An 18,384-nucleotide genomic window follows, 5' to 3' on the forward strand; every position below is an offset into this window, starting at 1 on the left:
TTATATCAGGCATAACCTTAAGACAAAACCCTGAGAGCTCAGAGGACAATACATTTATTTGGCCTTTACTGAACACACTTTCACTTTCTTACAGGGTCAGTTGTTGCTCATTAGAAGAAAACTGTAAGTCAAGTCACATCTGGGCGCTACTTCACACGTCCCTCTTAGCCTGGACGTTCTCTGGAGTCCTGTGGAGTTGATAGTATTACAAAGCATAATACATCCTTCCTCAGTGCTCTACTCCCATACAAGTTAATGGCATCAGACCATTTAATACTATGTCACTATCCGAGCCAGGCTATGGAAGCTGCATCTTCATTTCCCACTGTTTGACCCTTATAAGACTTTCTTACAGTGAAATTTGGGACAAATGACAATAGAACTACTTAAAATAAAGTGCACGCATTAGTTTAAATATTGGACAGCTACTATTGCCCTAAAATATTATTCAAGGACGTTATATGAGTTCTTTGCCAAGGCAGTCATGTCTGTAGGATTTTCCCTCGTGTTTGAGAAAGCTTCTTATTTTGAGCTGAGTTGTGTGACTGTAGTTTTTTAAGCTGTCTGCTGTCTGAACCGGGCTGAACCCTGTGTCTCTGAATGGCAGTGCATTTGACACTTGGCTAGACAGGAGCTGAAATGAACTCTGGCTGATTACTCTACATTTTACTCTGATGAATACACGTAATCGCATGCAAATTAATAGTACGTGACTGAATGCAACAGAGAGGGTGTATTTATCCATCCTGTTATAGATGAAAGGCTGCGTCTTTGTGTGCATATCTGCAAGATCTTGTGTCAAACAATAGAGTAGCTGCTGAGACATACAGGCAGGGTCAGTGACATATTTGGCAAAAGAATACTGGCTATTTTTCTGCTTCACATTGGACTCCAGTCTAGTGATTGCCTCGACAGACATTTAATCTTTTTTTCCTAGCACTCTGCTGCGTCATTCTGAACCGTAGGTCCTGCTCCGAAAGGGGACAGGAGACCTGAAAAAGAGGCGACCACGTTTGCTCAAACACAGGGAGGTAAACAAAGGCAAAATAAATGCCAGCAGCAAAAAATAGGCCTGTTGCTGAGTATTTTTGTTATATAGGTTGTTGAAGGATTATGAAGCCATTCATTCATCCGCCCACTCATGTGAGGCAAGATGCATCAGTTCACGTTGTCGTATATGTCTATTGAAGAGTGGTGTTGCTTATTGTTGTGGGTTAGGTGAACAATGGGCATGCTTATGGTTTATTTGGCACTAAGTACATCCTATATTGTAGTTGAAGCTGCAAGACTCGCAGAGTGTAGTGAGGACGTAAGTGAAGTAAGGGCGTTTTTCTGGACAGCAGTGAGAGCCACGATTTGACGCATGCTCTTAAATGTAATGAATGTCCTAGATTATTTGTTCTATCTTGTAGTTGCTTGTGAATGTCCTTTCTTTCTGTTTCCCTTGTGGCCCGATGTTTCACATCACACAGATTTTTGTTGCCCGGTGCCGAGGCTTCAGCGGGTCAGCGGCCCCGGCTCGGGTAGGAATGCAGCGGGGTGGAAAGCTGTGAGCAGAGCTACAGTGACCCAAGTGTGTCAGTCTGTCTGACTGTCAGCAGATCTGTCCTCCCACTGCCACTTGACTGACTAAATCCTCCACCGCAAGTCAACCCAGCATTCTTCCACACAGTCTGAAAAAAAAGAAAAAAAAAAAACCCTGTTAACTGGCCAAGAGTTGAAGTCGAGATGAAAGACGTGCTGTCTAGCTTTTCCTAAAGCAAAGAGAAATGGAGAGTGTGTGTGTGTGTGTGTGTGTGTGTGTGTGTGTGTGCATGCGTGTGTGGTTGTGTCAGAGAGAGAAAGTTAATGTCGCCAACAGAACCAACAAAGGAGGAAGAAAATAGAAAGTAGTTGGAATGGGGTGCACTGGGTCAGGGAAAGTCAGTGGATCAGGGGCCCATTCACAAAACTTCCTCATGCTGAGGATTCTAACAAGTCTTCAGATGTTTCTTACACAGCTCACTTAAAAATAACTGTTAGCTCCTTGTAGTAAAACATGTAACATGTGCATCTTGCAAGCCAATAAAACACCATTAATGGATGTAGCAGCTTGTTGGTCATTGAGTGATTTCAACATCAACAGTTAACACACTAATGTAGGTTTGCTGATGCAGTTAAGAAATCATCTTAATTAATCAGTGTCTTGAATGGGGCTGCCTGTCATTTTTCTATACTAGTGCAAACATCCACTAAGTTACAAATTAAATAAATCTAAAATAAATGAACATTTTTGGCAAAACTCCTTTTTTCTTTTGAATAAGGAAGCCACGGTTCCAAAGTGTTAAATGTTAACTTAACACAAGCAGCCATACAAGAACTTTGCTTGAGTAAAATGTAAAAAAACTTGACTGAAAGCCAGTCTATGAAAAAGGCAGAAGTTTAATGGCAGCTTTGGGTACTTTTCAATAGACACATTTGGGTTGGGTCCAAAAAAAAGTATTGAGGTTTAACAATCAACCCTGGTCTTTACGTCAGAGGTTGGGAACCTTCGGCCTCCAGCTGTATAAGGACAGTGAGACATTTGATTTGGCCTACCAGGGAATTACTTATATGTTCTTCCAAGTGGTCCTTGAATGCAACACACACGGACCAGATGATATCACATCAATTCATCATTGTGTCTGTAAACAAAACATTTGTAGATGTGGAGTGTTGCGCCTAATTTGAAGCCAAATTAAAGTCAACCCCCTACCCCTTCAAATTGCATATACAGAATAAGTTTCTCACGTGCTGCCCAGTCACCTGTAATGTGTTCTTCTGACAAAAGCAGATTTAAGGCCAGAATATGAGCTCTCCAAGTGTATTTTCAGACTTTTTGTGAATATGGCCACAGGTTTCTTAGCTCAGGCCACTCCGGATGGTTGGGCATGTTACAAAAACTAGATCATATCATGTACTCTATCACTCGTGTGATTATGTCACACTCATCTGGAATAATTTTCAATGAGAGCAATAGTAGAATATGATTTTGGAGTGGATTCCAGGAACAACACAGAGAACTCCAGCGATCAAACAGAAAGGATCGAAGCTTGTTGCTGCTGCAGAATAACATGTAAAAGCTGTGAATATGAGTCAGTGGAGAGAGAATGATCACAAGTGCACCTTCCCTCTGGAAGAGACGTGTCTATAACTGAAAATGGAAGGAGTGACTGTTGTTGTGACTGAAGTAGGTTATTCCACCACCGACGAACAAAGGGGAGAAGATTAATGTTTACAGAAGGATTTTCCTCAGTCTGTCAATCTCAGCATTGCATTGGAAACGTTTCTAGTGAAACTGTCCATCTGGTATGTATGTATTTGTGTGTGTATGTGTGTGTGTGATTATTCAGAGGGCAGAGGGGCTGACAGGGCAGCCTCCTTGGCTCAGCTTGAGTAACAATCCAGCGTAAAGAAGAGCCACGGGGACTCTGTTCTTGTGACCCAATCTACGCACAGACATCCAGACAATGCATGCCTATACTGCAGCTGTGTAAATAGCCTACAGGGTAATGTGCAGTGTAAGAATGTAACAGAAAACTGAGGTTTTCAGGTGTCGTGAGTGAATAAACACTTTGGTATAACAGTGATTAAAATGGTGTTCCTGCTGGTGGCAGAAGTGGCAGTAATTCTGTACATGTGTCTTGTTGTGCGTCTGTTTCAGGGTACTTCTAACAGTGGTGGCAGTCCTCTCATCATATTCCATACATTTGCTGCTGAAGTCATCTGGTATTGTAGGTATGTATGCATTATTATTGTCATATGCGTTAAAAAGTTGATTCCAGAAAACAGAACAGGCAGGCAACCAAAAACTGAGGGAGCAGACTGAGGCAAAGAACAAAAGAAAAATACCAAAACTAAACTGAGAACAAACCAGCGTGGTGGGAGGAACACAGGCAGGAGAGCTGATGAGGGCCACCAGCAACAAACGCAGGAGGAACAGACGCAGACAACCTGACGACTGAAAGAGAGAAAACACTAGGAACTAATTAACGAATGAAACACAGGTGATGCAGAAAATGGGCGGGAACAAGACAAAGGCAGGATGTGAAACTAAACATGAAACACAAGGAGAGATTCAAAATAAAACAGGAGACAGACTAAGCAAACCACAGGACTATGACCGTCAACATAATACAGACTACAGTTTGTATAAACCTTTTTTTTTGGAATAGCATGATATTTAAATCTGGCTTTGAATGTCTCTCTGTAAAATCCTGCAGAACATAGATAGGAAAACAACTGGAAGGTTTGCTGTCTGTATTTGCTACTGAAGTGGAGATTGAAGACCTTTAAAGATGTGGATTGTAAAATTTCATACATTTAAAAAAAAGACATTATAAGTGGAGGGTGAAAATAGATATCACCACCACTTTTCTGAAATCTTCACTAAATGGCATAAGTGTCCAGATCAGAAATCTGAACTAAAATAAATGCTTAAATGTGTATTTTGGATGTTTTCTTTCCTCTAGTCTGACAGGAGACATGTTATGGAAGCAAAATAGCCCAAAATCTCAAAATTAACCAGTGCATGATGACGCGATGCACTGGTGTCCCCTTAGGACCTTGTTTGTATGGATTTAACACACTGATGAAATGCTTTTGATGCTGATATGTGTGGCTCAGGTATTCGTGCGTATGAGCAGCTCGGATACAGGGCCTTTGGGACCCCGGGGAAGATGGCGGCAGGTATTGCCATCACGCTGCAGAACATTGGAGGTGAGGTCACACTGCCCTCTTTCTTACACACAAATTTCCTCTGATGTTTCTGGGATGATGCTCAAAGAATTCTGTGATTTGTTGCCTGGGATTAATATGTGTGTGTCATTGTTGTACTGTACATAAGCCTCTGTGTAGTTGAGTGCTAACTAACGAGTGGTTTTGTATCTCCTCTCCACAGCCATGTCCAGTTATCTGTACATAGTCAAGTATGAGTTTCCTTTGGTCATCCAGGCCTTCCTGAGGGTGGATAAACCTGCAGGGTGAGTGGTCAATGCATGACATACATGTTTTCATTCATACTGTGGACTAACAGCAGTGAGTCTGTGTACATGTACATGCAAATGTACATGTTAGAGTCCATTTATTTCTGGCCTTGAATGGAAATGAATGGTTAGACATCAACAAAAGCACTTAACTTCATTAAAAAGAACATGTTTAAAATTGTCGTACTTAAGGTTTCCGTCTTAACTGATTAGCGGTTGCTGGTGTAGGTTACAGCAAACACTCCTTGAGCTACTTTAGCAGAATTACAGCAGAGGAGAAACTGATGTAACCGTTTACAGCTCAGCCAAACAATAATCTGCCTTTTCCCATCATGCCACGAGCAACCGCGGACTGACTTCATGCCGCACACAGCAGGAGTCAGAAGAGCAGGGAGAGTTAAAGGAGTCAGTTACCTTGCTCAAGAGCTGCAGGACTGGAGACTGTCTTCATCTGAGGATGAAGACTGTGGCTGCTCCTTCTTTTTCCATGACTTCCGGTCATATTGGGAATGGTAGGAATGGCAGATTCCACCACTGACAACTAAAACATCTTTATAGATGGGTAATAACAAAATGTGAACACCTTTAAAGGCTTTCAGTGAGGTTACTGGGTTTGATTTAATGAAAATCTTACAACTTTAAGTTTTATAACTTGTGCTACAAATAGTTGTTTTAAAATAAAATGCTGGCCAATTTCATGCACTCAAGCACAGTTAGCTGGAGTTTTTCCTATTAGAAGTGTATTGAAATGCTGCATGATTTATGTATTTTGTTCTAAACCAAAATTGTAACACTTTGAGATAAATTAATTCCACACGTTTGAAATGCTGCAAATGCATCTGGTTTATAGTGACATGTAGACACTACCACTGCTCCCAAAGTTTAAAAAAAAGCATTGTGATATCCCATCTCTGCTCTATGAGACCTTGTGCAGCCGTCCCACGTGTATAAAGACTTTAGCCTCCATAGTGGAGTTCTGACGGGCTGTGCCAGTTGGCGGGTCTGGAGCAGCTCTGGGTGCACCGAGCAGCTGGCGTGAGAACAGCTGTGATAGTGACCCTGGAGGAGGAGAGCAGCACGGCCGCAGAGAAACACTCACATCAAAACACAGCTAGACTCCACGGCTGAAAACGTAAACCATGGGATATCGCAGTGCAGGTGGCCTCAGAGACAAACAACACACTTCCTCTGTTGGGATTTCGAGTGTGATGTTACCCCCTTACCCTTTAACCCTTACCCCAGTTAGAGCCTCCCACTTTTCTGGCTTGAGAGAAGTGGGTGAGGAGGAGAAATGAAAGTATATGTGTGATACAGTGGTATGCCCGCTTACACAACCCTGTATAACATGGACAAAGAGTTTCATGGAAGATTTTGCCTCAGAGGGTTTGTCCCCTCATATTAAAATGTACAGTGGACTGATGACACTGTGCTGCTTCTCACAGAGATAAATAAAGAAACAAGTGCATGTAGGGCGCAGGTTTCGATCTATAGGGAGGAGAATGAAGACTACCACTGCCATCACATCAGCTCATGTATGTGCAGGCTGATGTGTCTCACTATATGCAGACACTATAGAGGTGATACAGCGTGACAGCGTTGTTGTTTTCTGGTGTCTGCTCTGTTTTCCTTGCGTTTTGTTCTCTTGGTGCTGTTGGCCACGGTCAACAATCACTGTTTATTTGAAATGACGGACTAGATTGTTCCAGTGGCATTTCATCTAGCCAGTGGGTGTGTGTTTATGTTGCTAAACTGTAACAGGGGGTTGGACAAAATAGCAGGAACAACTCACAGTCCGATGCAGTACAATACAATAGCTCTGCAACAAACACTGCTTTATATTAGAATAGGATTATACTGTAATGATAGAGCTGTTTTACAGTAATGGTGTTTTTGTTGACTGTATTTAAGGATCATTATTTTTGGATATCATTAAAAAATAAATTACTCTCTATGACTTTATCTATTGATCTGGAGAGTATATGAGTCACAGTGCCTTGTCACAGCAGGACACACAAGACTTTTTGCATGCATAGAGACATAAAATCCATTGAATCTGGAAGCTGGAAAGAAGATCCTTATTAACAGTGACAACTGCACAGTGTTGATGAAAACTGAAAATGATAACCTTCACAAAGCTAGCTGTTCTTGCTGTTTGCTGTATAACACTGTATCTGAGGGGTTCCTGTTGTTCTGTCCGCCCTCCACATGTGTACATGCATTGGTGTGTGTCTATTTGTGTCTCTGGATGTGTGACCCTGGTCGGCTCACATGCACATCAATGAGCACCTGAGGCCGCCTCTGCGTGTTTGTGTGTCAACGTATCGGAGAGCTACAGCTATTTCCTCGTGGACGGTGCTGCATTTTTATTTGCTTATCAAAGTTCTGTCGCTGCGTGTGATTATTTGTGATTGTGCATTTGTGTATTTGTAAAACACTGCATGCTTGTGTGAATGTGTCTATCAGTGGTGATGAGATACTGTGTGCCTGGTCCAGATGGCCGGAGGGCAGGATGACAACAGAATAGATGAGCCGCTTCTTTTCTGAGATGTGTGTGTGTGTGTGTGTGTGTGTGTGTGTGTGTGTGTGGTGTGTGTGTGTGTGTGTGCATGTGTGTACATGTGCGTGTGTGTGTGGCCAGCAGATGTTGCATCTCTGTCGTGTCTCCCACCTGATAGAAGACAAGGAATTAATCACTGTGTTGATCTAAAAATAGAGGTTTGTTTCCTGGACATGGCTATGCATGAGATGGTAACATGTGATGGGTTCTGTCAGTGGAGTCTGTTTGACGCACATCTCATATTCATGTCTGTCCCTTAAGTCTAAATGGCCTTTGTTTGCCACTGGAATATAACAACGCTGCCTTTGCACATGTTTAGCTTGCATGTTGTCCCTTTGCCTACGTGGGTTTCCTTCAGGTGCTCTGGTTTCCTCCCGTAGTCCAAAAACATGCAGGTTTGGCTTGCTGACGGCTGTGACTTGCCCACAGGTGTGACTGTGAGCATGTCTCTGTGATTGACTGGCAACTTGTCCAGTGTGCACCCTGTCTCTTACCCAGTGTCAGCTGGCTTCAGCCCTTCAAGGATAAGTGGGTATAGCTAATGTAGGGTTGCTTTAGGCCAATGTGGGCAATGCTGCAAATCACTGAGGAGGACCGATTTGTCGAAATACTGCATTTTTATATAATACATCAGCGTGATTAAGTACCTTGATTTGTCAGGTATTTCATTTGCTCAGCCAAAAACAGGCATTCTGGTTATTTCCAGGAATTGTACTGTATCACACCACATAATGATGTATTAATCACACTGTCATGTTTTGATGCAATTAATAGAAGTATGCCCAGTAGTGCCATTTGGCTGACAGCCTCTCAGTTATTCAATCAGTCATATCCTCACAGAGTTTTGTGATACTAAGTTTAATTAAGTTCTCAGCAGGGCTGTTAGTCATACTGATGGTCACGATGCTGTTTTTTTTTCTGGACTAGCTGTTAAAAAATCGGTACAATGTTTTGATTATTAATTTTACTCCCATCAAATTTTTTTGTTAAACCATTTGGTTAAATTTTCCTTAGATTTTATCGCAAAGATCTAAATGCTTTCAAAGCCTTCTCCATGCTGCCGGAGAATTAATTTCATCACTTTTGCCATCAAATATAAACATGTTGAATCTAAAAACTACCAGATTCGGCCTAAAAGCCACCATGTGGAATTTCTCTGTGTAATATTAAGATGTTCCTGAAAACATTTCATGAACAGTCATGAGGACATGAGCTACAGCACACTCCTCAGTCTCCAGTGGGACCGGGAGCAAAGAGGCTGATGTTTACCACTCTAGATATTTGATTTCAAGGGAACCAGTTGAGTTTGTGTTTGTTTGTGTAACACTATTTGCCGTAGTCTTCAAGATATGTTTGTCTATCTATCTATCTTTGTCCTATCAATCAATATCTGACACAGTGCAAATGCTTGACAGAGACTGAGAGGAGCGTTTGAGGCCAGTAATTCCAAATCAATGCATTCAATTATCTGTGTCTTTCTGCTTCTGCAGCGAATGGTACCTGAATGGGAACTACCTCGTGATAATTGTGTCTGTTGCAGTAATATTACCACTGGCTCTCATGAAACAGCTTGGTGAGTATGTGATATCACGTCCTTCTTATGGTCCCATTAGCGTTTCAGTCTGGGTTTATTCTCTGTTGTTTTATGTTATTATTTATATTATATCAATTTTGTGGAACGGCGGTCGCAGTGGCAACAAGTTATTGGATAATTAGAAATGCTGAACCACTGTTGTGCATTTAGCTAAAATGCTTAGCAGCACAAGTGGAGAAGAGTAATAAAGTCAAATCAGTAATGTGCGGTCATGGTCTGGTCATGCCACACTTGGTAAAGCTGTCACAGCAAAAGCCCTGAGTGTATTGAATTGAACTACTAAGACTTCTGAAAAGTCCTCAGGTGTGAGAATATAAAAATTAAGCTGTGAATATTGTTTAGAAAGTATTGCACATTACTGATCTCAGTGGGGAAATTCTTCACTATTCTCTGCTCGCCAACATCCTGCAGGACTAGAGGCAGAAAAGGACCTCTTCATCCAAGGGGATTTGTTGTTTGTGACCATCAAGGCTTGAATCTTAGTATCACACCTTGGTGGCCTCCTGCTCACCTTCTAAATTTCACCTGATGCCATTCCTTGTATTAAGATATCTGCAGGGGGGTGTTGCAAAGACTTGAGACCCACACATGGATGCTTTAGTTTTTATTAAAAGCATGTTCATTACCATGTTCGAAGAGAACTCTGCCTTTGTTTTATTGTAGTTCGGTTCGGCTCGGTCAGCCCACCCTGTCTTTCTCCTCCCATCCGTGCTTCTTCTTGGCTTATGCCCCTGCATTCAACATGCAGCCATGTCTGATTCACTCACTTTAAAATAATAAGTCTTTGTTGCTTTCGTGACACGCACAAATCCGATGTGTTTCACGAGGCTGGTCGAGTGTCCTGCGGTCTGTCTGCATTACAGCGCTTAAGATGAGCGAGTACATGAAACAAAACAGATGGAAAGACGGAGGAAAAAAAAGCAAGGGAAGCCAGTTTGGAAGTGAGAAAAGGAGGCGTATTGGCTGACCTCTTGTAAGGAGTCGGTCTCCTGCCGAGACATGAAGGACAACAGAGCCAGTCGGTGCTGTGGAGTAATGAGCTCCGACTCCCAGCACATTAAATCAGCCAAGCCACCACAAGGCTTGAAGACATACAGCAGAAAATACAGTTCAGCAGGAAAACGCTGCTTTAACTCACCAGTGATTAGTTATTAGAGTTAAGCAGAGAGGGGGGATATTATACTATTATATCTTAGATAAGCATTTAGTGGAATATTTTCCAGTTTAAGCATGACCACGTAATTTCAGATGAGCGAAATGCTAACAAAGCGTTTGTCTTTTAGGATACCTGGGATACACCAGTGGCTTTTCCCTGAGCTGCATGGTTTTCTTCCTCATTTCGGTACGTCCTCTGACTCTTGATATGCATACGTGTAAACTAGTTGTTGTCTGGCTTCTTCTGTTGGCAGAAACATCAAGGCAGCATATTCAGATGCGCTGGGATCAGTCTGGGTTTTTTTTCCACCTTCCCACCACCTCTTTAGTATTCTCGACTCTCTCTACTCATTGCCATGGACTAATGTTTGCATGCTGCAGTTTCAGGCTGTGTTGGTTCTCTGTCTTTCTCTGACCTAGTTTTGGCTGTGTGAGCTGTAATCCACGCATCGCTCTCTCTCTCTCTCTTTCTGGATCTCTTAGTGCCATATTTTCCGCCTGTCTGTATGCTAACTGTTTCCCACAGCCTTTGTTTCTGCTGAACGACTCTCCTCTGCACTGTACAGGTCATCTACAAGAAGTTCAATGTTCCTTGCCCATTTGTGGACTTTGCACTCAATAGCACTGCCACCGTGCTGAATGTCAGTGCCACCGATCCCGGCGGGGAGGATAATCCCGCCTGTATCCCCAAACTCGCCAACCTCAACTCACAGGTAGGTTTACGCATGCCACTCAGTCTGAAGCTGCAGACCCACCTCCACTGTCATGGCCACTGACAGACACCCACTTATGTCATAGTCATCTTCCGCATGTTGCCAGTGACAGTTCACAATCGAAGCATGGGAATCACACTCGGTTTGAAGCACTCAGTCGCACTCAAGAGGAGATCAGGGCATATATCAAGCTGTTAATGATAGACAATGGTGCGCAGTTAATGTAAGGCTCAAAGATGGACCGAGACCCCCGAGCTGTCTGCTCCAGAAGCGTAAGAATTGCTTTGACATTCTGTTGCTTGCAGTGAGAGCATCAAGTTTGCCCTTTGTGTGCCGAAGTGATAGGTAATGAGTGAAATGGGAAAGACCTGACATTTCTCTCAGTGCCCTTATTTTAAACCACACAATACATTCCTTCACACCAGGAGAGACTGCTGAAAGACCCTTACATCACAGCTACATGATTGTGTTTGTTTGATTGTAACATTATGTAACTTAATTTTAGCATTAGCAAAGACTGATGAGTTTTTCCTGATTTTATGAAATCCTATAAAGTCTTAATTAGTATCCCTTAAAGATGTACGAGTCTTTTCTAACCCAGGCTAGTAAAACCAATCCCTGCTGTTTAGCAGCTTATAAGTAAGGCATTCTTAAATAGGCTAAAGCTGGTCTGCAGCCAGGCCCAAGTTAATCACAGGGAAACAATTAGCCCACTGTGATGTGTCTGAGGGAGTAATGGGCAGTAAAGCGCGAGGTTGGTGGTAAGACGTCTGGGATGGCGCTGCTGTATCTATGGTGACCTGTTGGGGTTCATTTTCAGACGGCCTACACCATCCCCATCCTGGCGTTCGCCTTTGTGTGCCACCCCGAGGTCCTGCCCATCTACACAGAGCTGCGCAAGTATGTTCTTATGATGGAAAACTCCTGCTAACTTTTGGACAAGAGCTCAGTTGCGCAACAAAGAGGAAAGCTACTGTGTCAGACTTGTGTTTGGCTGATCATAACCTAGTCACATGCACTGCTTTCACTTTATTTTGAAATGCGTTGGCACTGCTTGTATGATGCAGCATGCTGTTAGTTTAACTTTATCATCCTGCTTTGAACCACTGTTGCTTGTTTCCTTAGATTAATTGTGATGTGTTATTGAATCTTTGAGGCACAGTCCTGCAACCAAAGTGGCCCCGCAGCTGAAGAGGGTATTTTGTACTAACTGGGGCTACATGCTTTGTGTATGGGCATATACAGTAATTTGACAATGAATGCCCTGATGTTATGTGTGTGTCTTTATGTTTGTGTGTGTGTGTGACATCACATGGCAATATCTTCTGATTTCAGTCCCACCAAGAAAAAGATGCAGCATGTGGCCAACATCTCCATTGCAGTCATGTACAGCATGTACTTCCTGGCTGCCCTTTTTGGATACCTAACTTTCTATGGTGAGGCCTGGTCCTCCTCCCACTGCAGATTATTCCATCTCTCTCTCTCTCTCTCTCTCTCTCTATCTACTTATCTATCTAAAGTTATTTTTGCTACACTGCCTAATTTGCTTCTTAATTTCTTTATCCATGCTTCTAATTAGTTAATTGTAGCGCTGTCATGTATTTGTTCTCATATCAGCACATTATTAAGTCTGAATCACTTTGTCATTGTAAAACAGTAAACCTGTAGGCTGCAAATCATAATGATGCATCTGCTCCCTCTAGTGGTCGTAATAACAACAACCTTTTATACTCATATATTTACGTTATAACAATGTAATCCACTACACTGAGGCATGACGGCCTCATGATTATGAAGGTTTTATTTTTATCCAAAGTATTCTCATTATGTTATGATATATACCAGTAAATATCAATATTTTATATGCTTATTAATTAAAATGATCAGTACCAGTGCTGTTTTGCCAGCTGTAGCTACTCTATTTTCCTCTGCTTTGATCTCTTTCAGGTGAAGTGGAAGCGGAGCTGCTTCACACCTACAGCCGTATTGACCCGTATGACACTTTGATTCTGTGCGTGCGTGTGGCTGTGCTCACTGCCGTCACGCTCACTGTGCCCATTGTGCTCTTCCCTGTAAGTACGATTTCAGTGCCTAAAGTTTACGCATCGGCTCAATCACTTTCATACGTGTTGTTTTAAAACGCAGTCAAACGTTGAACATGAATTTGCCGTTATGATCAGGTGCGGAGAGCGATCCAGCAGATGATGTTTCCCAACAAGACGTTCTACTGGCCCCGTCACATCGCCATTGCCTTCATTCTGCTCACGTTCATCAACCTGCTGGTCATCTTTGCCCCCAACATCCTGGGCATCTTTGGGATCATTGGTAGGTTTGACATTCAGACAGGTGTCATTATGTGCAGGATCCTGAGTTGCTTTCATGATGTCTTTGGAGTCTAGATTTCAGTGGATTATATCTTACATATTTCATAAGGACATTCTCTGATATATTATGTTGCATATCAAGTCCTGGTAGGTGAACTGATAGAGCTGCAACCATTAATCAATCGGAGGGAAATGAATGTCTGGATGCTCAGTCTTTTCTGTGCTGAGTCACACTTTTTCACTTCAAAGTTCAGAGTACTGAAAGTCACATTTTTGCACTTAAAATTAAAGATTGCTGAACATTTGAAGTTAAAGACTGGTGAACTGAAGACACATCAAAGATGTTGAGACAGTGGTTTAATATCTGGAAAGAGCAGTACTTCACAGATGAGTCCAAGAGGCCAACAGGCTCCTGAACTCCTCAAACATAAAGGTTAAAACTGTTATAGAGAGTTTTTTGGTGGTGGAAAATAAATACAAGCTAATTTTTTTCCCTCCTCCTGCTAATTTTCATATCCTCACAACAGTGCTGTCAGACTGACATCAGCACGTTATGAGCGCTGAAAGGAGGAAAAATCCATGTGGGATTAGTTTCATGAACAATTTTGTGTTTTTTGTCTGCTTCCCAGGTGCCACATCTGCCCCTTGTCTCATCTTCATCTTCCCTGCTGTCTTCTACATTCGTATCGTACCCAAAGAAGAGGAGTCAATGCGCTCTGTCCCCAAAATCCTGGTGAGCGTCTCATGAGATTAAGAGACAATTAAAAATGTTTTCTGTCGGACAGTTGGGTGCCGGTCGTAAGCTTAGTTAGCTTGCAAAATTATTGGCTTTTCCATGACAACAGATGTAACGTTCCTAGAATAGCAGTTATAATAATAAACTTTGTGTATAGCGTGAATCATACAAGAAAAGTGCTTTACAACAAAGAAATCACATGAACCAAGTGCTTCACATAAAAAGACATAGACATACATAAAAACAGAAAATGAATGTAAGATAAGATGAAAAATAAAACCCATTTGATAATAATAGTAAAAACAAGAGTAAGGATGAAAATAAAGAAAACAAAAATACACCCTGTATGACATAAGATGGAACCCAAAACCACCGTATAATACTAAAAATGCATAAAATGAAGTAAAATATAACACCTTAAAAGCAGAGGTTTCAGGCCTGTATCAGGAAGGCATAGCTAGTTAAAGGCTAAAGTGAAGTGAAGTTTTAACCTGTCTTGTAAATACATTCAGAGAGCTGCTTCCCTGATATCTATATGTAATGTGTTCCAGAGATTTGGGAAGTAATTGACAAAGGCTGCATCCCTGATTTTCTATCTGGATGCAGCCTTGCAATGTACCTTGGTCCAAGCCCATTGAGGCCTTTGTATACAGGGAGGAGGACCTTTAAATCATCCTGAATGTTACAGGAAGTCAGTGCAGAGCAGCTGAAACTCTTGGAGATCTACCACCATGAATAAAGCAACACTCTCAGATTCGTCAGGTTAATGATAACTATCACTCCTCTCTTCTAGGCTGCCTGCTTTGCCGGGATAGGTGTCCTGTTTATGATCATGAGTCTCAGCTTCATCATCATTGATTGGACATCAGGCACCAACAATGCCAGCAGTGGTCACTAGGCACCACCTTCCTTTTTTTTTTTCTTTCCAGGTTTTATATCGTTGATTTAGATCTGTGTTGTAATGTTACTGTTTTACTTTGAATAATGTTTGATGTCGATCTTTTCCATTAGAGGATATTGGCCACAGAGGAGGCGTCTAGAGTCGAAGACGGCTCTCTCTCTGTTTCTCTGAGAAAAGCTCTCAGTCTGATGACGTTACGTTGTACTGTACATCCTGCCAAACAGTGACCAGATCCAGGCCAGTAGACTTTCATGGAAAGTTGCTCGTGAATTTACAAAATAGGTCAGGTGCATAAAGATTGATGTTGACGTTTGGAGGCTGTGCCTTGTGAGATGGATGTAAAAAAAAAATGGAAAGCTGCTGTCTTTACACGCCTGACCCTGTGCTAGCTGTGTGACCCCTTGCTATTCCTGTCCTCTCCTAAAATGATCCGCAAACTGCTACTCAGATTATAATACACCACCCTTTTAACGGCTGAATTACCGAAATGTATTGAATGAAAGACCCTTATTTTATGATTTTTATGTCTATTATTAAGTTATTGAATAACCACGTCTCTGTCATTCTGTGCAACTGCAGAGGAAAGTGCAGTACAAGCTTTTGCACAGAAAGAAAGATAAATTAAAGGAATAGTTCAACATTTTCAGCTACTTGCTTTCTTGCAGACAGTTGAACGAGAAGGTCAACACCACTCTTGTCAGCTGCTTAGTTTAGCTTAGCATAAAGACTGCAAAATGTCCAACTATTCCTTTAAGGCGTGCAGCCTTTAGCCTCCTACTCCACTAACTTGTGCTGCTGCTGTGTATTTTAAGGTCTGGAGGTGTCAACATTGTCACCTCTGACTGCACAAAACCGCAGACAGTATGTGGCACAGTGCTGTGAACATTCCGACACAGTATGATCTAGATGTATATTTTTATTATTAGTCGCTACTTAAACCTCACAAGATGCAGTATGGACTGATGACATGATCCTCAGCATGTACTGAGGCGATCAATATCAGAAAAGCAGGTTTCAGGTCGAGAGCGTTTTGAAATGTTTCTCGGCTGTGCACCACGTAACAGACTGCCTACACAGTTTTCTTTTCAGCGTCACTGCGTAAATGACAGTGATAAATGGTACAGAAGACCTCATCAGTTGGAGTGCACAGATCCAAGTGATAAATGAAGTGAACAGAAGAAAGAACGTCTTGTGTTTTTAATCATGGAGGAGGGACCTGGAGGATTTGATGTGTTGTTTCTGAACGTGTACTGGAAGTAATCAGAGATGACCAAACCATGTATGGAAAAAACAAACCACAACAGGGTGACTTCATGAGCAGTTTGGTGTCTGTAAATATTTCTGTGTCCAGCACAAGCTTGATCCCTGACAGAAACGACAGACATGGGAATACTGTCTCTAACAATGTTGAAACGTTAGCGGTTAGCAATAGCACTTTCCTTTGATAAGCACAACTTCCTGTAGCGATTCTTAAGTTGAAACTCAAATGCAGCAAATGATTTGTGAGAAGCTCACGTATGTGATAGATGTGATTTAAGGGCACATCCCTTTGTATAACTAAGTCGATGATAAATTAATCAATCTAATGTAGATGTATGAGAAAAACTAGCAATGTATCAATGGTATAATATGGATGTCTTCTCCAACATTACTTGAAATAACGTTAAATTTATCTTTCCTGTGAGCCCCTGCGGTCATTAGTTTCCTCCTCTGGTCCGTTCTGTAGATAAAACAACTAATTAGGTGGATGTGCTGTTGGAGGTTTTTGAGTGTCCGTGTTGTTTTAAAAAAGAAAACATGGCTCCACTGTATTTCAACTATAGTACCTGTATGCATTTGTGTAGTTAAACCTGCAAGTATCCTCTAATCAGAGATTAATTCAAGTCTTCATCTCCTGCCATTGATAGATTAACTGTTGTTTTACAGTTCATGTTCAGTGTTTATTCGGGCATATCAGTTGAATCTGATTCAGTGATTGAATGCAAGATGCAAAACATGTTAATGATTGATATTATGTTGTTTTTTCCCTTATATATGTCTTTTATAGTCAGTGGTATATCATCAGTGGTTTAGTTTCGGTAATTTCTGTCTTCCTTGCTGCTTCCTGGCAGACAGTAACCTACTAACTTGGAGCTGTTAGTGAGCTGGTGTACTTGCCTACGTTTCATTATTTTTTATTTTTTATTTTTTCTACATCTGTCACAACAGACTGCAGTGAGTGCTGTGTGGATAAGGTAGTGTTGTCCTGTCAATTTGTTAAACAATCCTCTTTTAATCCCTTTTCTTTTGCATTATATCCACATATTTGGTTGTCTCTATGTGTCAGTATGAACAGGGACGCATCTGAATCAGCCACTGGGCCATAGCTTAGTGTCTTTTCGCCAATGCAATGGATATATTTATCCCCAACTTCCTGTTCCTAGTCTGACCTAATTTTATGGCTGTGTGCATGATAAAGCCATGTGATAAATGTCATGTTACAAACAATGGTGCACACACACAAAAAAAAAACTTCAAGCCTCACACCATGCAAAAAATAAACAAAAGGCAGCACAGTGAAAGGTACGCTGTGTTAGTGGCTGATAGAAGATGATCTCTGAGGACCTCGATTTAGATCTCATTGTTGTTCAGTCTCCCTCTTTGTGTGATTTATTGAAATGTGTATGATTGAATAGTAACATATTAAATATTGACATTGGCCAGCATTTATAAATAATGTATATAAATGTATACCCTTTATATTCTATATGCATATCTAGTTTGTACAATGTAAATAGCAATTAAAGTTTTAGTCCAATTAAAAATTGAAATGTAATCATTTTCAAAGTGCTTTTAAACCTTTTTGTCCTTCAATCCATGTCGATTTTCTTGTATCTCTATATATTTTAATATGTTGCTGGCAGTTATTGTACTGTAAACAATGTTGCAATAAAGATAATGAGGTAACAAAACTTTGATCTTTCGTCATCAGTCAGATATGACATTGTTGAGGCCTAGCAGAGAGTGGAATGCTGCATAGATGTAAGTGTGCAGCAGTCTCTTCTGTCAGTTTGTCTAGCAGTCCAGCAGCTCAGTGAGGATTTAGCCGGGTGGAGTGGTGGTCATTCTACATCAGCATTTGCAGTAATTTCATTGAAATGCTCAGATTCTGTGACCTTGAATCTAACACATCCTTCAATCTGTTGTAGTCTATTGTATACTTTATGAGAGTGGACAAACAGAATAATAACAGCCTTATATGGACCACTATGCCTGTGTAAGCTGTCAGAAATAAACAACCTGAAATTTTTAGCAAATATATTAAAGAAAAAATGTATAGAATTGAAATACTGATAAAATCTTATAATACCAAAATAGTGTAAAGTAACGAGTTAATTCCTCTCTTGAGTATCAGGAGCCAG

At 41.3% G+C, this 18,384-nt stretch overlaps 1 protein-coding gene across 1 annotated transcript in view; it reads left to right on the forward strand.

Moving 5' to 3' along the window:
- Nucleotides 1-14,980, forward strand: part of LOC121618686 (sodium-coupled neutral amino acid transporter 3-like) — a 35,472-nt gene extending 20,492 nt beyond the window's left edge. The window contains exons 6-17 of the mRNA XM_041954239.1: nt 3,683-3,756; nt 4,645-4,737; nt 4,919-5,000; nt 9,051-9,133; nt 10,438-10,496; nt 10,876-11,022; nt 11,843-11,922; nt 12,358-12,458; nt 12,970-13,094; nt 13,203-13,347; nt 13,976-14,079; nt 14,876-14,980. Coding sequence (XP_041810173.1) covers nt 3,683-3,756; nt 4,645-4,737; nt 4,919-5,000; nt 9,051-9,133; nt 10,438-10,496; nt 10,876-11,022; nt 11,843-11,922; nt 12,358-12,458; nt 12,970-13,094; nt 13,203-13,347; nt 13,976-14,079; nt 14,876-14,980 — 1,198 coding nt within the window. The remainder of the gene's footprint in view (nt 1-3,682; nt 3,757-4,644; nt 4,738-4,918; nt 5,001-9,050; nt 9,134-10,437; nt 10,497-10,875; nt 11,023-11,842; nt 11,923-12,357; nt 12,459-12,969; nt 13,095-13,202; nt 13,348-13,975; nt 14,080-14,875) is intronic.
- The last annotated feature ends 3,404 nt before the right edge of the window (nt 14,981-18,384 follow it).

This window comes from Chelmon rostratus, chromosome 2, assembly GCF_017976325.1.
Source record: "Chelmon rostratus isolate fCheRos1 chromosome 2, fCheRos1.pri, whole genome shotgun sequence".
Classification (NCBI taxonomy): domain Eukaryota; kingdom Metazoa; phylum Chordata; class Actinopteri; order Chaetodontiformes; family Chaetodontidae; genus Chelmon; species Chelmon rostratus.